The sequence below is a fragment of the Macaca nemestrina genome, chromosome 11, assembly GCF_043159975.1.
Source record: "Macaca nemestrina isolate mMacNem1 chromosome 11, mMacNem.hap1, whole genome shotgun sequence".
Taxonomy (NCBI): domain Eukaryota; kingdom Metazoa; phylum Chordata; class Mammalia; order Primates; family Cercopithecidae; genus Macaca; species Macaca nemestrina.
The window spans coordinates 125,714,975-125,732,963 of record NC_092135.1 but is presented as its reverse complement, the minus strand read 5'-3'; the positions used below and the strand labels follow the sequence as shown (position 1 = coordinate 125,732,963).

General features: G+C 45.7%; 4 protein-coding genes and 1 long non-coding RNA gene across 6 annotated transcripts in view; 2 read left to right on the top strand and 3 right to left on the bottom strand.

Annotated features, from left to right (window-relative positions):
• LOC105473974 (putative solute carrier family 19 member 4) overlaps window positions 1-4,619 on the top strand; it is a 39,687-nt gene extending 35,068 nt beyond the window's left edge. Inside the window, 3 exon segments of the mRNA XM_071073475.1 lie at window positions 3,582-3,659; window positions 3,662-3,708; window positions 3,710-4,619. Of these exon segments, the coding sequence (XP_070929576.1) occupies window positions 3,582-3,659; window positions 3,662-3,708; window positions 3,710-3,841 (257 nt within the window). The 3' untranslated portion in view covers window positions 3,842-4,619.
• The window catches only part of LOC105473972 (uncharacterized), a 34,563-nt gene that overhangs the window by 3,433 nt on the left and 13,141 nt on the right, over window positions 1-17,989 (bottom strand). For both annotated transcript variants that reach the window (XR_982604.3, XR_011610105.1), the window contains exons 2-4: window positions 3,637-3,730; window positions 3,285-3,350; window positions 1,336-1,474 (exon numbers count right to left, since the gene is read on the bottom strand). This is a non-coding gene — a long non-coding RNA (uncharacterized lncRNA). The remainder of the gene's footprint in view (window positions 1-1,335; window positions 1,475-3,284; window positions 3,351-3,636; window positions 3,731-17,989) is intronic.
• LOC139357232 (small cysteine and glycine repeat-containing protein 7-like) lies at window positions 352-1,223 on the top strand. The gene has a single exon (XM_071073473.1). It carries the CDS (start codon window positions 352-354, stop codon window positions 688-690), a length of 339 nt encoding a protein of 112 aa, XP_070929574.1. The 3' UTR covers window positions 691-1,223.
• LOC139357231 (small cysteine and glycine repeat-containing protein 7) lies at window positions 5,860-6,865 on the bottom strand. The gene has a single exon (XM_071073472.1). It carries the CDS (start codon window positions 6,402-6,404, stop codon window positions 6,102-6,104), a length of 303 nt encoding a protein of 100 aa, XP_070929573.1. The 5' UTR covers window positions 6,405-6,865; the 3' UTR covers window positions 5,860-6,101.
• On the bottom strand, window positions 15,382-17,669 carry LOC139357013 (small cysteine and glycine repeat-containing protein 8). Its single transcript, XM_071072481.1, has one exon. It carries the CDS (start codon window positions 16,228-16,230, stop codon window positions 15,913-15,915), a length of 318 nt encoding a protein of 105 aa, XP_070928582.1. The 5' UTR covers window positions 16,231-17,669; the 3' UTR covers window positions 15,382-15,912.

Below are 17,989 nucleotides of genomic sequence, written 5' to 3'. Positions count from 1 at the left end.
GGAGAAGGCCGTCATGGCTAAGGACGCCTCACCACACCTCAGCTCCCAGAATGCGTCCCTAGAACTTTTAGGCCTTTTTAACTTATACTGGAATACAGTTTTACGAAAAAAATAAACAAAACCGAAAATGTAGTGAAGACAAAGATGTCTGAAAGGAAAGTCAATATGAGATGGAGAGATTTCTCCACGTACATCAAGTCAAATGACAACAAGGAAGTGGTCATGTGTCTTCCCTCTCCTGTCTCCAGAGTTGGTACATAAGGGCCTCCCCCAGCAGAAGGAGGCATCAGACCTGCTCACCTCTCCTGAGTCCTCCCTCCTCACTTCACCTGAGTCCTCTCTACTGACACCATGGGTTGCTGTGGTTGTGGAAGTTGTGGTGGCTGCGGTAGTGGCTGTGGTGGTGGCTGTGGTGGCTGCGGTGGTGGCTGTGGTGGCTGCGGTGGTGGCTGTGTTGGCTGTGGTGGTGGCTGTGGCAGCTGCACCACCTGCAGGTGCTACCGGGTGGGCTGCTGCTCCAGCTGCTGCCCCTGCTGCCGCGGCTGCTGTGGGGGCTGCTGTAGCACGCCCGTGATCTGCTGCTGCCGCCGCACCTGCAGCTCATGTGGCTGCGGCTGTGGGAAGGGCTGTTGCCAGCAGAAGGGCTGTTGCCAGCGGAAGTGCTGCTGCCAGAAGCAATGCTGCTGCTAGGCGAGGCACCTGCCTCTGGCAGCTGCTGCAGGTAACTGCTGTAGGTAAGCTTTCCCCTTCTGTCTGCCACTGACTAACAGGACACAAGCATGACCTGAACCTGTCACCTGCCTGTGAGTATTTTACATTCCTACAGTTTGTTTGTGATTCTGCCTGCATTTAATCATCACCAACAAAAATGATAACCATGCAGCCTTCTATGTTGATTACAATTCAAGTCACGACCTCAACGAAATGGAGTCAAAATAGTTAGACCTTCTTGAAATGCCTCTAAGGTTGCCTTCATTTCCATGCTGTTTTTACCGCTGCCTGGGTATATTTGTATACACAAAGCAACACTTATCTTAATAAGTTATACTAAATCATTCTCAAAGAGCTATCTCTTTTGTTCTTTCCAGTCTCTAAACTGTCTGTCCATGGGGAAAAATGAGTTTTATCCCAAAAGATAAATCAAAGAATAAAAAACTAGATGAATTCTTGACAAAGACACAGATTCATGGATGATTAATCCATTGTGGGTTTGTAAAGAAGGAAGGGACTTGGGGGCACATCCTCAGCCTGACACTTCATTATCATAAACCAAAACTTTCCCCAAATCTCTCTCTTGATAGAGTCTTAGAAAGAGAAGTCTGGAGTCATAAATACCTGTTCAGACTGCAAATGGTCATATGATCATTCAGGAGCCTGGTCACCTTTGGGCAAAGATGAAATTTGGCTCTTAGCCATGTCAGGTATCATAGAAGTCCGTGGTATCAACCACTTCGAACTACAAAATTAGCTTTCACTGTAATGGGAGAATATCAGCATTAGAATCAAAATAATCATACGCCCTACTGAGAGTGTCTTCATGCGTAATAAAAAATGTCCCCGAAATTCCCTGATTCTTTTCTTTGCAGACTCCAGATTCTTGATTTATTGTGGCTGGTTTAGCAGCAAAGTGAGAAGGAAACGAGGTAGAGAGTGGGGAATCCCAGCTTGGGCGAGCAGTGGGGCGGGGGCCGAGGGAAGTCAAGCTCCTTGGGTGTGTCTCTAGGAGAAGCTGGTTCTTGCTGCAACCACACCAGGGCCACTTAGGGTGTTTCCTTGTTACTCTAAGCAGAGCTTGGCTCTGGATAGAAGCTTAAACAGGTTGAACTGACCACATGAATGTTATAAACACAGGGAACATGGGTCAAATAACCATGTCAAATAAGATTTCCAAAGAGGGGAAGATGTTGTCACAGAAAGACAGTTTTCCTTCCACCCTGAAATTCAGAAGAGCGGATTCGGAGGCGGGTGCGAGATGAGCCTCCCGATGTCTAAATTGACAAGGTGGTTTTGGGCACTCATCCGGCTCTGGCTCTATTCCCTTTCCAGCTCCAAGAGCCCTGTGCCTCTAGGACCCTCAGGCTACCCAAAGCCCCTTAGTTACTCTCAGCCTTTAGGATTTACCTCTGGGGTCCCACCCTCTCACTCATTCTTCCTTCCCAGTCTTCAGCCGTAGAACTGCCCCCTCCTTGTGATGGTTCTCAGCTGGAAGAGTGGGGTCAGGAGAGAAGCATCAGTTCATCCATCTTACGCTAAGGCAAGGGGCATCCACTTTTTCTCATGAGGGAGGACCCCTCAAGTCGCTTTTCCCACACAGTAATGTGGACCAACCCAACGGGCAGGATTCTGGGACATGTGGCTTTTCCAGACACCAAGACCCAACACTTCTTAGGCACTTGCTCCTCCTGTCCCACTCGTTGAAAGTGTGAATTTGTTTCCAGTCAGTGTAAACAGTGGCTGTCTGCCAGGATTTGCTGGGTGTCACTACTCATGTTGACACAGATTCCTGAAAAAAGAGCCCAGGTGGCCTAGTGTAAGGTTTGTGTTGTGCATGTGTATGTGTGTGCATATATATATACACACACACACATATTATGAGATAGTCAGATGGTCCGTCAGGCATGGCCACAAGAAGAGGCAAAGGAGGCTGGGCGCGGTAGCTCATGCCTGTAATTGTAGCACTTTGTGAGGCCGAGGCGGGCGGATCACCTGAGGTCAGAAGTTTAAGACCAGCCTGACCAATATGGTGAAACTCCAGCTCAACTAAAAAAAAAAAATACACAAAAATTAGCTGGGCGTGGTGGCATGTGCCTGTAGTCCCAACTACCGGGGAAGTTGGGATAGGAGAATCACTTGAACCCATGAGGCAGAGCTTGCAGTGAGCTGAGATCGTGCCACTGCACTCCAGCCTGGGCAACAGAGCGAGACTCCATCTCAAAAATTTAAAAAATAAATAAATAAATAAAAAGAAGAGACAAAGGAGAGGTTCAGGAAAACAGTGTATTCCAATCACAGGTCCTAAGGAGATGGAGTCACCGCGTGCCAAGAGGGGGTCACATAGGAGGCGGCACCGGGGGAGTGGTCTCAGCCAGGCAGACAGGGAGAGAGGACCCACGGGCTCGCTCACAGGTGTCAGGGTGGAATATACGAGCAAGAGGTGCAGGGGTGCCCATCAGTGCATCTGAATGTTCCTGGGGCTCAGTCAGGGAAGGACAGGGAGGGGAACCTGTGGCAGGGGCTAAACATGTCACGCTGGGGCCCACCTGGGAGAGACGGGCAAAACTCACCATGCAGTGCACCGGGGACACCCGTCTGCATCTCACCTCAGCAGAGGAGTAGCTGGAGGCACCTCCCTGTAATCCAGGTGTGAATTTGAGTCTTGGTTTAGGTTGTCTGAATAATTAGCACAAATGTAGTCAACTATCCCTTACTGTGGGGGAATTTTTAGGCAGGGCTTATAGGGATTTGTGAACCAAGTGACAATACTAGTAGACTGAAAAATGAAAACAGTTTGTTGGGAACAATTGAACTACAGAAATATCTTCTTTAAATTCTGACCATCTTTTTTTTTTTTCTTTTTTTAGTATTAAGTCCATCTGAGAAACTAGAGCCTTGGGACCCAGGGATGAGGAAACTTACCGTACAGACATGCGTGCTGACCTTCGCCCTGCGGGCCACGGCCTCTGCCATGCAACTGCACAAGCTTCAGCCTGAAACTCTCTCTGGCACCGCCCTAAACAGACCAAGTGTGAGGGAGGGAGCATGTAATGCAAAGTCCACAGAGAATAAGAAGCCACAAGATTCAGTGCTCTGAAGTCATTCTAGATGGTTTCAGGGAAGCTAGCTTCCCACCTCTGATAGGGATACCATGGCAAATACCACACTTTGCCTAGGATGATCATTCTTTGTGCACAATGCATCCCATCCCAAAGACAGTCCACGGCAGGACTTGCTCCATCTCTGAACTGGTCTCACCCCCTTAAACCTGCCTTTATATCTAGGAGTTTCTTTATTTTATTTTATTTTTTTGAGACAGAGTCTCGCTCCATTGCCCAGGCTGGAATGCAATGGCGCGATCTCAGCTCACTGCAACCTCCACCTCCTGGGTTCAAGCGATTCTTGTGCCTCGGCCTCCCAAGTAGCCGGGATTAAAGGCATGTGCCACCGCGCCTGGCTAATTTTTGTATTTTTAGTAGAGATGAGGTTTCACCATGTTGGCCAGGCTAGTTTCAAACTCTTGACCTCAAGTGATCTACCCGCCTCAGCTTCCCAAAGTGCTGGGATCACAGGTATGAGCCAGCAGGCCTGGCCTACATCTAGGAGTCTCTTGATGAGTGTTGGTCAACAGAAAGAAGTCTCTTCTAAAAATTGTTAATGCTTTTATAGACTACTCATGGTCTGAGTCATAAAACGTCATTTGCCTTTCAATTTATACCTTCCAAGTGAATGATGATTATTGAGGATTATCTAATTATTATCTAATTTCTCTCTGGGTATAAAAAACACCATAGATCCTATACACACAAAAATGGTTTTTCTATCAGAAATGGATTCACTTGTCCGGCAAAAGGACACAGATTAGATTATTCTAATCTCAAGTCCCCTTAGGCTTATGAATTCAGAAGAAATGAACGAAAACATAAATCACAGTTTAAGTTATTAAGTAATATCTGAAATGAATTAGAAAGAAACCATAAGCCTTAACAATACTCCAATCATGGTTAAATTAATTTAGACAGAAAAGCAAATAGCAACTGACTTGAAAATAAGAAGTGGGGCCCAAGGTGGATACAAGAAAGCCAGGAGGGCTAAGATAAAGCCCAAATCCAATGTTCATCAATGCCTACATAGTCAGTAAAACCTGATGGCATTAATTTTGTGGTTAGGGAAATGTGAAAGCTAACTCGATAATACCACAGTTCTAAATGTGCACTGTTGGCTGAATTTATGGTGTGGTGGGGGGTGGTAAACATTAGGCTTCTAAGAAAGGATGGAACTCTGCCCTCCAGGCAAGGAGTAAATGGCCCCAGTAGATGGAAATCTAAAGCACATGTAGTCACCCGCATTTTGCAAAGAGGTGTGTTTCTGAAAATTTGTTCGAATTAGTTCTTTGTGAATAAAACAGGATTTTGAATGCATTCAGGAAGCTTGTCTTTTTTTTGAGACACAGTCTCGCTCTGTCACCCAGGCTGGAGTACAGTAGCACGATCTCGGCTCACTGCAACCTCTGTCTCCCGAGTTCAAGTGATTCTCCTGCCTCAGCCTCCTGAGTAGCTGGGATTACAGGTGTGCATCACCGTGCCTGGATAATTTTTTTGTATTTTTAGTAGAGATGGGGTTGCACCGTATTGGCCAGGCTGGTCTCGAACTCCCAACCTCAGGTGATCTGCCCACCTCGACCTCCCAAAGTGCTGGGATTACAGATGTGAGCCACCACGCCCAGCCCAGCTTATCTCTTTTTAAAGGAACCTCCCATCTCAAAATTGAATACAACCTGTAGAGAAATGCTGGACATTCAAGTATTCTGTTTGGTAACTGGAGGGCACAAACAACAGAAGCAGGAAGCTACTCTCAGGGTCTTTGACTCTCTCCACTATCACTGCCCATCCATGAAAGGCTTTCTAAGAGAGATCAAGATTTTCTAGAATGTGAGATATATTCAAACCAAAATAAAGGCAAAGATAAACTTTTAGTGATATGTTTTTATTTTATTAGGAGATTCAGAAAGTAGCTATTGACAAATAGGAATATAAGAGAGAAAAGAAGCAGAGAAAAGCACGCACATGGAAATGAAATGATCATATACATCAAAAAGTCTGTTGGGAATCATAATCCTCGTTGAGCTCAGTGATGTGGACTCTTCCTGAAGAGGTAGGTTGTCCTCACATCTTTGTTTTGACTGCTTGATATTAGAGAGGAAACTTTTCATGTAGGAAGACTGGGAACACCCAAAGCAGAAAATACAGGAACCCAGATTTCAGGAGCAAAGTCACAGTCCAAGAGCATAAGTGCTAGGATACCCAGAGGACAGGTAAGGCAGGTGAATGGGGTGAAGGAAAGTCCCCAGCATATCCTGCCACAGGACAGAGGCCAGGCCAGCCCACCTAGCAGCAGCATTGCTTCTGGCAGCAGCCCTTCTGCTGGCAACAGCCCTTCCCACAGCCACAGCCACATGAGCTGCAGGTGCGGCGGCAGCAACAGATCACGGGCGTGCTACAGCAGCCCCCACAGCAGCCGCGGCAGCAGGGGCAGCAGCTGGAGCAGCAGCCCACCCGGTAGCACCTGCAGGTGGTGCAGCTGCCACAGCCACCACCACAGCCACCACAGCCACCACCGCAGCCACCACTGCAGCCACCACCACAGCCACCACCGCAGCCACCACAACTTCCACAACCACAGCAACCCATGGTGTCAGTAGAGAGGACTCAGGAGAAGTGAGCAGAGAGGACTCAGGAGAGGTGAGGAGGTCTGATGCCTCCTTCTGCTGGGGGTGGAGATTATATACTAACTCTGGGGAAGAATGTTGACCTAAGACTCAGTGCTACTTCCCTGTTGTTTATGCAAATCTCCAAGGCAGAATCTCACATGATCTTTTGTGCGCTTCCTTAACGGGTCCTTCTGACTTCAAAATCTTGCTAAATTTAGGTTTCACTTGTTTTTTTAAAGCCATCTATAATATAGAACAGTAAACATCTAACAACTCCCTTTTCTTTTTTTGGTAATTGTAAAAGTCACAGTGGGATTACAATTTCCCTAGCTATTGTACATTTCTCCATTGTATCAGCCCAGGACAAAGATCTTTCATTCCTACATTATTTGTAACTATTTATTAATTTGCAAAACATCCCTTTAGATGGAGGAGAGCACTTTGAATACAGAAAAGAAAAGAGTGGTCTCAGGTTATGTTATTTTGTCCTCCCTAGGCAGAGCTCCTCGGCTATTTGCTAACCCTGTACCATTAGTCAGGACTCTCTGACTCAGAGGAGAGGGGATGCTGCATTATCACGGGTTATGACAGGGCATCCTTCGTGTTGTGCAGATGATAAAAGCACATCCTGAGCAGAACGTTGCCAAGTCACTTGCCAAACTCAATGAGGCTTCTGTTATCATCAGCCTGTTAAGGAAGGAGGATAATGCTGAAGGCATGTTTCTGGTAGTCCCCTGGTGCCTGGTTGATCCTGGACCAGTCCCCCATGGAATGCTTACTCGAAATGATTAGTTCTAGTTGGCCATCCCTATGCAGACTACTCTTTCCTGTCAAAGGAAAAATGAAAATGAAAAACAGAATAGTGAAGGCCATCAATGAAATCTACAGGTTCTAGCCCTGTGTGTCTGTTCTCAGAATACGGTGCTCTTATCAGTCACCCCAGGCCATGCCAAGGAGCACAAGACAAGGAGAACCCAAGAGTCTTCTCAGGTCCCCGCAGGACCCAGAGTTGGAGGAACTATGGTTCCCCTGAATGATGGCAAATTTTGTGTGTCCACTTGACTGGGTTAAGGAATGTCCTGATAGCTGGTCTCTGGATATGTCTGGGAGGATGTTTCTAGAAGAGATTAGCTTTTGACTAATGCTGTGTACTGAGGAAAGAAGATCACCTTCACCAACATGGGTGGGCATTGCTATGGTCTGAATGTGTTCCCCGAAAGTCGGGTGTTGGAAACAATCCCAATGCAACAATGTTGGAAGGTGGGGCTTAACGGGAGGTGTTCAGATCGTGAGGACTCTGCCCTCATGAAGGAATTGATACCACTATAAAAAGGGCCTGTGAGGCCATGTGTGGTGGCTCAAGACCGTAATCCTAACACTTTGGGAGGCCAAGGTGGGTGGATCACTTTAGGACAGGAGTTCGAGACCAGCCTCGCCAACATGATGAAACCCCATCTCTACTAAAAGTACAAAAATTAGCCAGGCATGGTGGTGGACGCCTGCAATCTCAGCTACTCAGGAGGCTGAGTCAGGAGAATCGCTTGAACCTGGGAGGTGGAGGTTGCAAGTGCACTGAGATTGCACTCCAGCCTGGGTGACAGAGCCAGACTCCGTCTCAAAAAAAAAAAAAAGACAAGGGCCTGTGAGAGTGAGTTCAGCCTCTTCTGCTCTTCTGCCAAGTGAGGACACATAGTTTATCTCTCTCTTGCCCTTTTGTCTTCCACCATGTGAAGATGCAGAAAGGCCTCACCAGATGCCAGTGCTTTAATCTTGGATTTCCCAGCCTCCAGAGCTGTAAGAGAATAAATTTCTGTTCTTTATAAATTACCCACTCTCAGGTATTCCATTATAGCAACAAAAAATGGACTAAGACAGGTATCATCCAGTCCATTAAGGGCCCAAATAGAACAAAAAGAGTGAGGGGAATTCTCTCTCCCTCCTCTTAAGCTAGAACATCCATCCCCTGCTCTCAGACATCAGCACCCTGGTTCTCGAGTCTCAGTCGGACTCTGATTGGGACCTACACCATTGGCTGCGGTGTTCTCAGCCCCTCTGACTCGGACTGAATTGCACCACTGGATTTCCTGGCAAGAGCGGATCATGGGACTTCTTGGCATCCATAATCACATGAGCCAATTCCCATAAAAAATCTCATTTATCTATTCATGTTTCCTACTGATTCTGTTTCTCAGAACCCTGATTAATACACCCTAGAATAATATTATGATCTGGATTTTTTTTTTTTTTTTTAAGTTGGAGTCTCACTCTGTGGCCCGGACTGGAGTGCAGTGATGTGATCTTGGCTCACTGCAATCTCCGCCTCCCATGTTCAACAATTCTCCTGCCTCAGCCTCCCAAGTAGCTGGAACTACAGGTGCCCGCCACCACACCTGGCTAATTTTTTGTATTTTAGTAGAGATGGGGTTTCACCATTTGCCCAGGCTGGTCTTGAACTCCTGAGCTCAGACAATCTGCCCGCCTCCCAAAGTGCTAGGATTACAGGCATGAGCCACCACACCCAGCCATATGAGCTCGATCTTTAACACCGGCCTTTCTTGAGATTAATTTTTAGATACTGTACAAGAAGTCTTAAAGATGACTTTTTTGAGAGTGCAACTGTGTACCACTTTTCAAACCAGAAAGATAATGAAGTGGTTCAGCACTGTGGTTCTGTTGCACAGTCCTCTAAGGCCTGCCTACACTTAGTTGGCTTCAGGTACCATATTGCAACGATGAGCCCCTGTGTAAAATTGTCAGTTTTTGGTTGATATTTTTCCTGCCAATTTTGGAATGTAATAATTTCCTGCCAATGTTTGGTAATTTTTTTCAATATTCCAGATTAAAGACAGAACAGTTAAATTGCTTCAATAACTATATTGTAAAACACACATTGAACAGGCATTTCTTCCATGCCTTCACCTGGTATACATTTCTTTCCGGCTCTCTAATCTCCAGGATTGTCTGTTTTTACTTAAAGAGGCCCATGAACCTCTACTTTGATACACCATAATACTTTCCCATCATATAAACTTGCAGAGAGCAATTTAACAGTTGTTGGATTTGTCCTCCTCTTAACAGAAAGTGGCTCTGCAGGGCACTGTGAGAACCTAACAAGATGAATCCACAAGCTCCCAGTCTGATAAGAAATGCATGAAAAGAAATTCCAATAAAAGCACCTGCAACAAGAACCCTACCGATTGATTTTCTTAGATGTATGGGGAAAAATAAATCAAGTCTGAGTGTCTATGGGAGAAGGGGAATTGGAAGGACTCTGACAGGGACTGTCTGTCACAGGAAAGGGCTTCGGTAAAGATTGGAGACAGGGGGCTAGGCGCGGTGGCTCATGCCTATAATCCCAGCACTTTGGGAGGGCAAGGTGGGCAGATCACCTGAGGTCAGGGTTTGAGATCAGCCTGGCCAACATGGCAAAACCCCGTCTCTACTAAAAATACAAAAAATAGCCAAGCATGGTGGCAGGTGCTTGTAACCTCAGTTACTTGGGAGGCTGAGGCAGGAGAATCAGTTGAACCCAGGAGGCAGAGGTTGCCGTGAGCCAAGATCGCACCATTGCACTCCAGCCTAGGCAAAACTCCATCTCAAAAAAAAAAAAAAAAAAAAGACTGGAGACAGGGAAATATGAGGAGTAGTCGAGAATCACCTACTTGCCATTGCTCACTGTTCTCCTACCAATCCTCCATACAATTAGATCAAAATGTAAATTTCTACATGCACTGAATGTGCTAAAAAGTGTATTTATTACAAGTCAAGTAGGGAGAATTGTTTCATTAGGTTTCCCCACCCCCACAGCCAACTTTCAAACCAGGTATTCAGATAATTAATGAGGTATGAACAAGTATCACAGTAATGTGGAAATTGCCATTCAGAGGCTGCGCTCTTGATTGAATTGATCTCGAATGGATTAACAACAATTAAAAGTTTCTTGTCTCTAAACAAAGTTGAATTATTTGTTTGTATCTTTAATATTGTAACTCTGTACTTTTTCTATATTTTGTAAGTAGTGGGAGAGCACGTTTATTTAAAAAAAAAAAAAAGTAATCTGCTTCTCTTTCCTTCTTACAGGAAAGGAAAGAAGGTTTCTGTACACTGCTACACTGCCCTAGAGGAAAACTAGACATCAATGGACGTGGCAAAAGATGTCCATTAAAGACACTTTACAGAGCCAAAGAATGATGGATTGGATGGGTTAAGTTGAGAAAAGATAGACAGAGGTTGAAGGAATCTGGACTCAGGGCACTCCAACATTCTGGTGAATCCTGAACCACCATGTATATATATATAATATACATTATATGTTATATATGTTATATAAATGGGGGTGTGTGTGTGTGTATATAGATATACTTTTTTTTTTTTTAAGACAGAGTTTTGCTCTTGTTGCCCAGGCTGGAGTGCAATGGCACAATCTCGGCTCACTGCAACCTCTGCATCCCAGGTTCAAGCAATTCTCCTGCCTCAGCGCCATGCATAGATGTTTGATTTCAGATGGAGGGGGTACATGTGTAGGCTTGTTGCATGGATATATTGCCCACCACCATATTAATACTAACAACAATGCCTTCCATTGTAAGAGGAATCCAAAGACTAATGACCCAAAGACTAGACCAGACTCCCACACAGATCACACATACCGTCTAATAGGTTCTTTGCTTTTCTTGAACTTTTAAACGAAAATTAGAAAAAAAAAAATGATACTGGGCAATGACTAGAACTCATTCAAAGTGTATCTGCATTCAGATTCACCGACATACAGGCAGGCAGCTCAGCTCGGCTTCATGGGATACATAGCGGTCCCAAGCCCCAATCAGCCAACCTGTAACATCCAGGTCATTGGAAACCACAGGGGATTCACATATGTGACCTATTAGTCAGTAGCATAAGTTCCTACATAAAGCGTGGCTCAAGTGCATAAGCAAGCCAGTTAAATACAACCAGGTGTTGCCGTCCTAAACAGAGGAGGCTATTCAGTGCCTCTATCCATTAACTTCCTGCTTGTAATCCTATTGTGAAAGATAAACATTTGAGCAAAATAAAACCTAATCAACAAGCATTTGCTGAACCCTTGTAATGTGCAGGACAATACAGGTGATATAAAGATATATATGTCTAAATTACTTCAAATTAATAAGAGCAACGATAGCAGGCACAGTGGCTCACACATGTAATCCCAGCACTTTGGGAGGCCGATGGGGGTGGATCACCTGAGGTCAGGAGTTCAAGACCAGTCTGGCCAACACGATGAAACCCCATCTCTACCAAAAATACAAGTGGGAGCCTATAATCCCAGCTACTCGGGAGGCTGAGGCAGGAGAATGGCTTGAACCAGGGAGGCAGAGGTTGCAGTGAGCTGAGATCATGCTATTGTACTCCAGCCTGGGTGGCAAGAGTAAAACTCCATTGCACTCCAGCCTGGGCAATAAGAGTGAAACTTTGTCTCACATAAATACATAAATAAGAGATATGAGAAGAAATAATTAGGAAAAGTAAGGAAGAAAAAAGATTTAACTAGTAGCCCAATAAGAGTTGCCTCAAAGTAGTTGCTGGTGAATATTAAGACTTAACAAGAGAACAGACAAACTACTTCCAATTGGATAGTGAAGAAAGGGAGGTTTTATGAAGAAGGCAGAGCCTTCTTGAATGGAAAACTGCACTTGAAAAGGTGGAGAGGAAGGAGAAGCAGAGGGTAGAGGGTGTGGTGCAGTGCAGTCTGGGATCATCCTGTGCAAACTGATCCTCTGCCTCTAGAAAGATGTGATCTGATCTTTTTATACCTGAATTCCATGATGGAAAAATAATATCCATATCGTAGGGTTATTATGAAATGTAAATGTGATAACACGTATAAAGCACACAGAATAGGGCTTGGAACATAGTAAGCACTCAATAAATGTTAGTTATTTTTAGAATTTTAAGGTAGGTTACATGTTGTTAAGGGAAAATAGAAGACTTATTCAGGAAACAGGAAGGAAAGCAATTTACCTACAGTGGAAAGTTTATCCAATGGAGTTAGTAGATATTTAAGCTGGAAATAAAATTTGAGAGTAGTTATGAACTTTAGACTGTGAAGACTTTGATATTCCTTTTGTAAGTGAATTATATAGCACAATAAAAGATGGCTTTTCAGGAAGATACATCTGACAGCAGCTTGTAGGATCAAATTAAAAAAGAAAACCTAGAGATGGGTCAGTTAGATGGCTTGAGAGAACTTCATTCCCATTAAAAATTCTCAAATGCCAACAGTCTTCTCGAAATTCTTGTTCATCGTACTCTATTACACTAATGAATACAACAAAGATAATTCCCCAAAGCGGATACAGTCAACCACAGAAACAGGAGCTGAACATGTGCCCTGTTATTCTTTGCCGACAGAACAATCACACCGTACTGCACGCTGCTTTGCCAGGTGTTGTGCTGGGTGCTGGGCATGGGTGGGAGTGAGAGGGATGATCTATGAAGGTGACTGAGGGCCTCATGACGGCACGTGTGTGCATGAACTGGGGACGATAAAGATGGGAGATGAGGAAACGGAAAAAGGAAATGGTTCTCATAGGCTCAGGGCAGAATGAGATGTTCCTACTCCAATGTCAAAAAGTTTTGTTAGAGATATGTGAGGGGCCCATGGGTCACTGGGAGAGCAGTCGCAGGCCCTGTCTATGGAGGGAGACGAGATCTGAGCTGAATCCTGAGGAATGAGAGGAGAACCCACTCCCTGAAGGAGCTCTGGAGCCCCACGTGGTCCTGCCAAGATCAGAGTCTACCAGGACATTGGAGCACAAAGAATGTGTTCTCCCAGTTGCTAAGAAAGTCAAATCTATATTACGAGTATTTCCATAATGCTCAAACCTTTCTGGTTCTCTCTGGAAATCTTTCTGAACTCTTCTAATGTTGCGGGCACAATTCTGGGTATTTTACATGTATCATTTGATTTAATTCTTGAAATAACTTTGCAAAGCATATACTGTTTTTTGTTTTGTTTTGTTTTGTTTTGTTTTTGAGACGGAGTCTCGCTCTGTCACCCAGGCTGGAGTGCAGTGGCGCGATCTCGGCTTACTGCAAGCTCCGTCTCACGGGTTCCCGCCATTCTCCCGCCTCAGCCTCCGGAGTAGCTGGGACTACAGGCGCCCGCCACCTCGCCCGGCTAGTTTTTTGTATTTTTAGTAGAGACGGGGTTTCACCGTGGTCTCGATCTCCTGACCTTGTGATCCGCCCGCCTCGGCCTCCCAAAGTGCTGGGATTACAGGCGTGAGCCACCGCGCCCGGCCAGCATATACTGTTAATACTCTCATTTTACAGATAAAAAAAACCCCAAAACTAAAAACATTGTCCAAGATCACAAGGAAATTGGAGAGTTGGAAACAGGTCCAGGCAGGCTGACCTCAGAGTCAGTCCTCTTAACCACTGTGCAACATTGCACTTACCTTTGCCGTCAATGTCGAGACCGGGGGTCAACAAACTGATGCCCACTTTTGCCCTGCCACCTGTTTTGTACACAGTATTTTCTTGGAACACAGCCACTTACACACTTAATTGTTGTCAGTGGCTGTTTTAAAGGCAGAATGGCTGAGTTGACAAGTTGCAGCAAATCATGTGGCCTGCAAAGCTGAAAATATTTACATCCGATACTTTACAGAAAAAAATTGCCACAGCGTACTCTAGATCATGAAGAACATTTAGTCAAAAAAAGATTTTTGAGTGCAAGCAAATTGCCTTGGGCCTAATACACTGTGGTGAGCTGTAATCCAATGCGAGTTTGGCAAATTTGTTCTTTCTCTCACCTTGAATGAGCATGACACTTCTCTAAGCTTTTGTAGCCCACCTCCCTCCTAAGTGGAAGCTGTTTTGTTGCCATAACCAGTGTTAGGATGACTTTCCTATTTATTTATTTATTTATTTATTTATTTATTTATTTATTTAGAGACAGGGTCTCACTCTGTTGCTCAAGCTGACTGCTGTGGAGTGATCACAGCTCACTATAGCCTCGATTTCCTGGGCTCAAGCAATTCTCCTGCCTCAGCCTCCCAGGATGCTGGGAGTACAGGCATGCACCACTATGCCCAGCTAATTTTTGATTATTTTTAAAGACAGGGTCTCACTCTATTGCCCAGGCTGGTCTCAAACTCCTGGACTCAAGTGATTCTCCCAGCTCAGCCTCCCAAAGTGCTGGGATTACAGGCTTGAGCCACCACACCCAGCCCCAACTTTCTTATTTATTCATAAGTCTTTATGACTACTGATGCCTAGTAGTGGTCTCGGAGGCCATGCCAAGGACACCAGCAAGGACGTGAGCTACATGGAACCACCCCACCCCCCACAGTGCTCAACCTCCTTGTTCTAGCAACACTTTCCAGTCATTTCAGAAACCACTGAGCACAGCAAGGTAGAGGCTACATCCGTTCCCCCTTCCTTTGGGGCTCATTTTTCATTTCCTAGATAATTTTTTTTTTTTTTAGACAGTGTCTCACTCTGTCACCCAGGCTGGAGCGCAGTGATGTTGTCACAGCTCATTGCAGCCTCAGCCTCCTGAGATCAAGTGATCCTCCTGCCTCAGCCTCCCGAGTAGCTGAGACCATAGGAGCACTTCACCATACCCAGCTAACACTTTGGTTTTTTGCAGTGATGAGGTCTCCTATATTGCCCAGGCTGGTCCTAAACAACTGCTCCCAAAGGATCCACCCGTCTTGGGCTCCCAAAGTGCTGGGACTACAGACATGAGCCACCACACCTGGCCTCCTAGACATATTTCAAGGAGAAACAGAAACCTATCACCACCATCAACTCGCACCACCCTCAATCCCACCCTAGAAAATCCTTAGGAGAATCCGAGTACACAGACCCCACAGGTAAGACATCATGTCAGGGCAGCAGCACAGGGGGCTGTGTGCCTCTCTGATTAACAGCTACAGGTTCAGGGGCTGGGCCCATGGCCAGCTTCAGGAGGGTGCAGGAGTGTGAGGGCCAGAATGGGACTCACAGCATAGGGACAGATGAGCTGACGAAGGAACTGATTTTTAAAAAAATGACTAATGAAGAGATTTTTGTGACACACCAAGTCATTTTATTGGGAAATTTTAAAGAGCCAGTATAGACAAAAGCAATGGAAAAGATTGCACACACGCAGTGAACAGAAAAATGGTGAAATCCAGGACTGACCATTTAGGAAAGATTGTACATTATAAAATAAGAAAACACTAGTTTCCTGGTTGGCTCTGACTTTATCCAGTTATCACTGGTGGCTTGGTTGCCCGTTTGTTTCACATTGTGTGGTCTGGGCAAGTCTGTGCAGAGTGTGGGCAAAGGAAAATCCCGGAAGGGCAAAGCACAAGGCACATGAAGCAGAAGCCAAGGGGATCTGCTGGTGACAGATAGGTTAGAAAAAGGATTAGACAGAATGGGGTTAAGCAGAGCCTTGCCAGCGGGAGACAGCGAGGGTTACCACAGCTCCTGGGCAGGGGTGGAGCCAGGCCGGCCGCCTAGCAGCAGCATTGCTTCTGGCAGCAGCATTTCTGCTGGCAACAGCCCTTCTGCTGGCAACAGCCTTTCCCACAGCCGCAGCCACACGAGCTGCAGGTGCGGCGGCAGCAGCAGATCACCGGCGTGCTACAGCAGCCCCCACAGCAGCCGCGGCAGCAGGGGCAGCAGCTGGAGCAGCAGCCCACCCGGTAGCACCTGCAGGTGGTGCAGCTGCCACAGCCACCACCACAGCCAACACAGCCACCACTGCAGCCACCACCGCAGCCACCACCACAGCCACCACAGCCACCACAATTTCCACAACCACAGCAACCCATGGTGTCAGTAGAGAGGACTCAGGAGAAGTGAGGATGGAGGACTCAGGAGAGGTGAGGAGGTCTGATGCCTCCTTCTGCTCGGGGGAGGCCCTTATGTACCAACTCTGGGGAGAGGAGAGGGAAGACACATGACCATTTCCTTGTTATTGTTTATTCCAGTTTCCGCAGGGAAACCTCCTGTTGATGTCCCTATTAGGTACCTTTCATCTCATTAAGGCACTTATCTTCAATTCAGCTAAATTAACCTCTGTTTCATCCAGTGGGAATATTCAGCCAAGGACCTATCCCTATTTTCAAATACAGCCAGTCTTGAATAGATGAGCCAGAGAGATATATCTGTTATTGATGGTTTCCTTGCTCACTAATCTTTTCCCAGGAGAATCACATATTTCCCTGGACATCGTCCCAGAAAAAATTCCTAGGGTTTACTTGATTAGGAGAAGGAGAGCACAGAAGCTAACATAAAGGAAGTTCCCCATCTTTGCTATTTTCTCTCTGGTCTGGAAGTCACAATTCAAAGAGGCCACCTGCATCTGGGTTAGTGGCTATGTCTGATTCTTCTACCTGGGAGAGCCCTCAGCACACACAGTGAGCTCATTCAGGGAATTATCAAGATCAGCCTCACTAGGGAAGCCCACAGCCCTCAGACCCAGCTTCAGTACCTTCTGGTCCTCGGGTTTCTGCCTCCTAATGAATTCTTCTCACACGAGTCACATGTTGCAGGTCCTACTTTAATGACACAGCTGGCAGCAAGGCAACTCCGAGGTAAGGGTCCAGAGGCCCCAGGAAGCTTCGCTGCCCCAAAGACAGCCTCATCTGGCCTTGCAATGTTGCTCAGAACTCAGGAAGAAGGGGACTAATCAGTGGCGGGCTTCCCAAAACATGTTTGCTAGAAGATTCCTTTCACAGGACATTAAAAGGCAACACACAAAAAAGGTTTGACTGTTTTTGAGAAATAATGAATTTAAATAAAACCCAACAGACTTTTTGACTCTGTTCTTCGCAGTGGCTTGCCTTTGTCACGTGCTCTGTGACTCTCTAAGTGGGAGGGGGAGTACGCGGCATCCCGCACCCTGGACCGAACTTCCTTTCAGTCTGGAAAGCAAGGCTTTCATTTACTTCTCAGGCGTGGAGTCCCGGGACGTCCCACGTTCAGATTTTGATGGTGGATTTAGAAAAGCACATTCACACATTGACCAAAGAGAAGAGAAATGGTAGAGCAGCAGTTCTCAAACGTATTACTCTCTGGATCCCTATGCTCCTAAAAAGTATTGAGAACTCCAAATTGTCCTTGTTATATGGCTTTTATCTATAGATATTTAATGCATTCTAAGTTAACACTGAGACTTTTAAAAAGTTTATTAATTCATTTTAAAATAACAATGTAAGCCCATTATGTGATCACCTATATAATACATTTTGGGGAAAAAAACACTGCATTTTCCAAAATAAAAAAAAATAATAAGTACAGTGGCCATTATTTTATATTTTTGCCAATTTCTTTTTTTTTTTTTTTTTTTTTTGAGACGGAGTCTCGCTCTGTCGCCCAGGCTGGAGTGCAGTGGCCGGATCTCAGCTCACTGCAAGCTCCGCCTCCCGGGTTCACGCCATTCTCCTGCCTCAGCCTTCCCAGTAGCTGGGACTACAGGCGCCCGCCACCTCGCCCGGCTAGTTTTTTGTATTTTTTTTAGTAGAGACGGGGTTTCACCGTGTTAGCCAGGATGGTCTCGATCTCCTGACCTTGTGATCCACCCGTCTC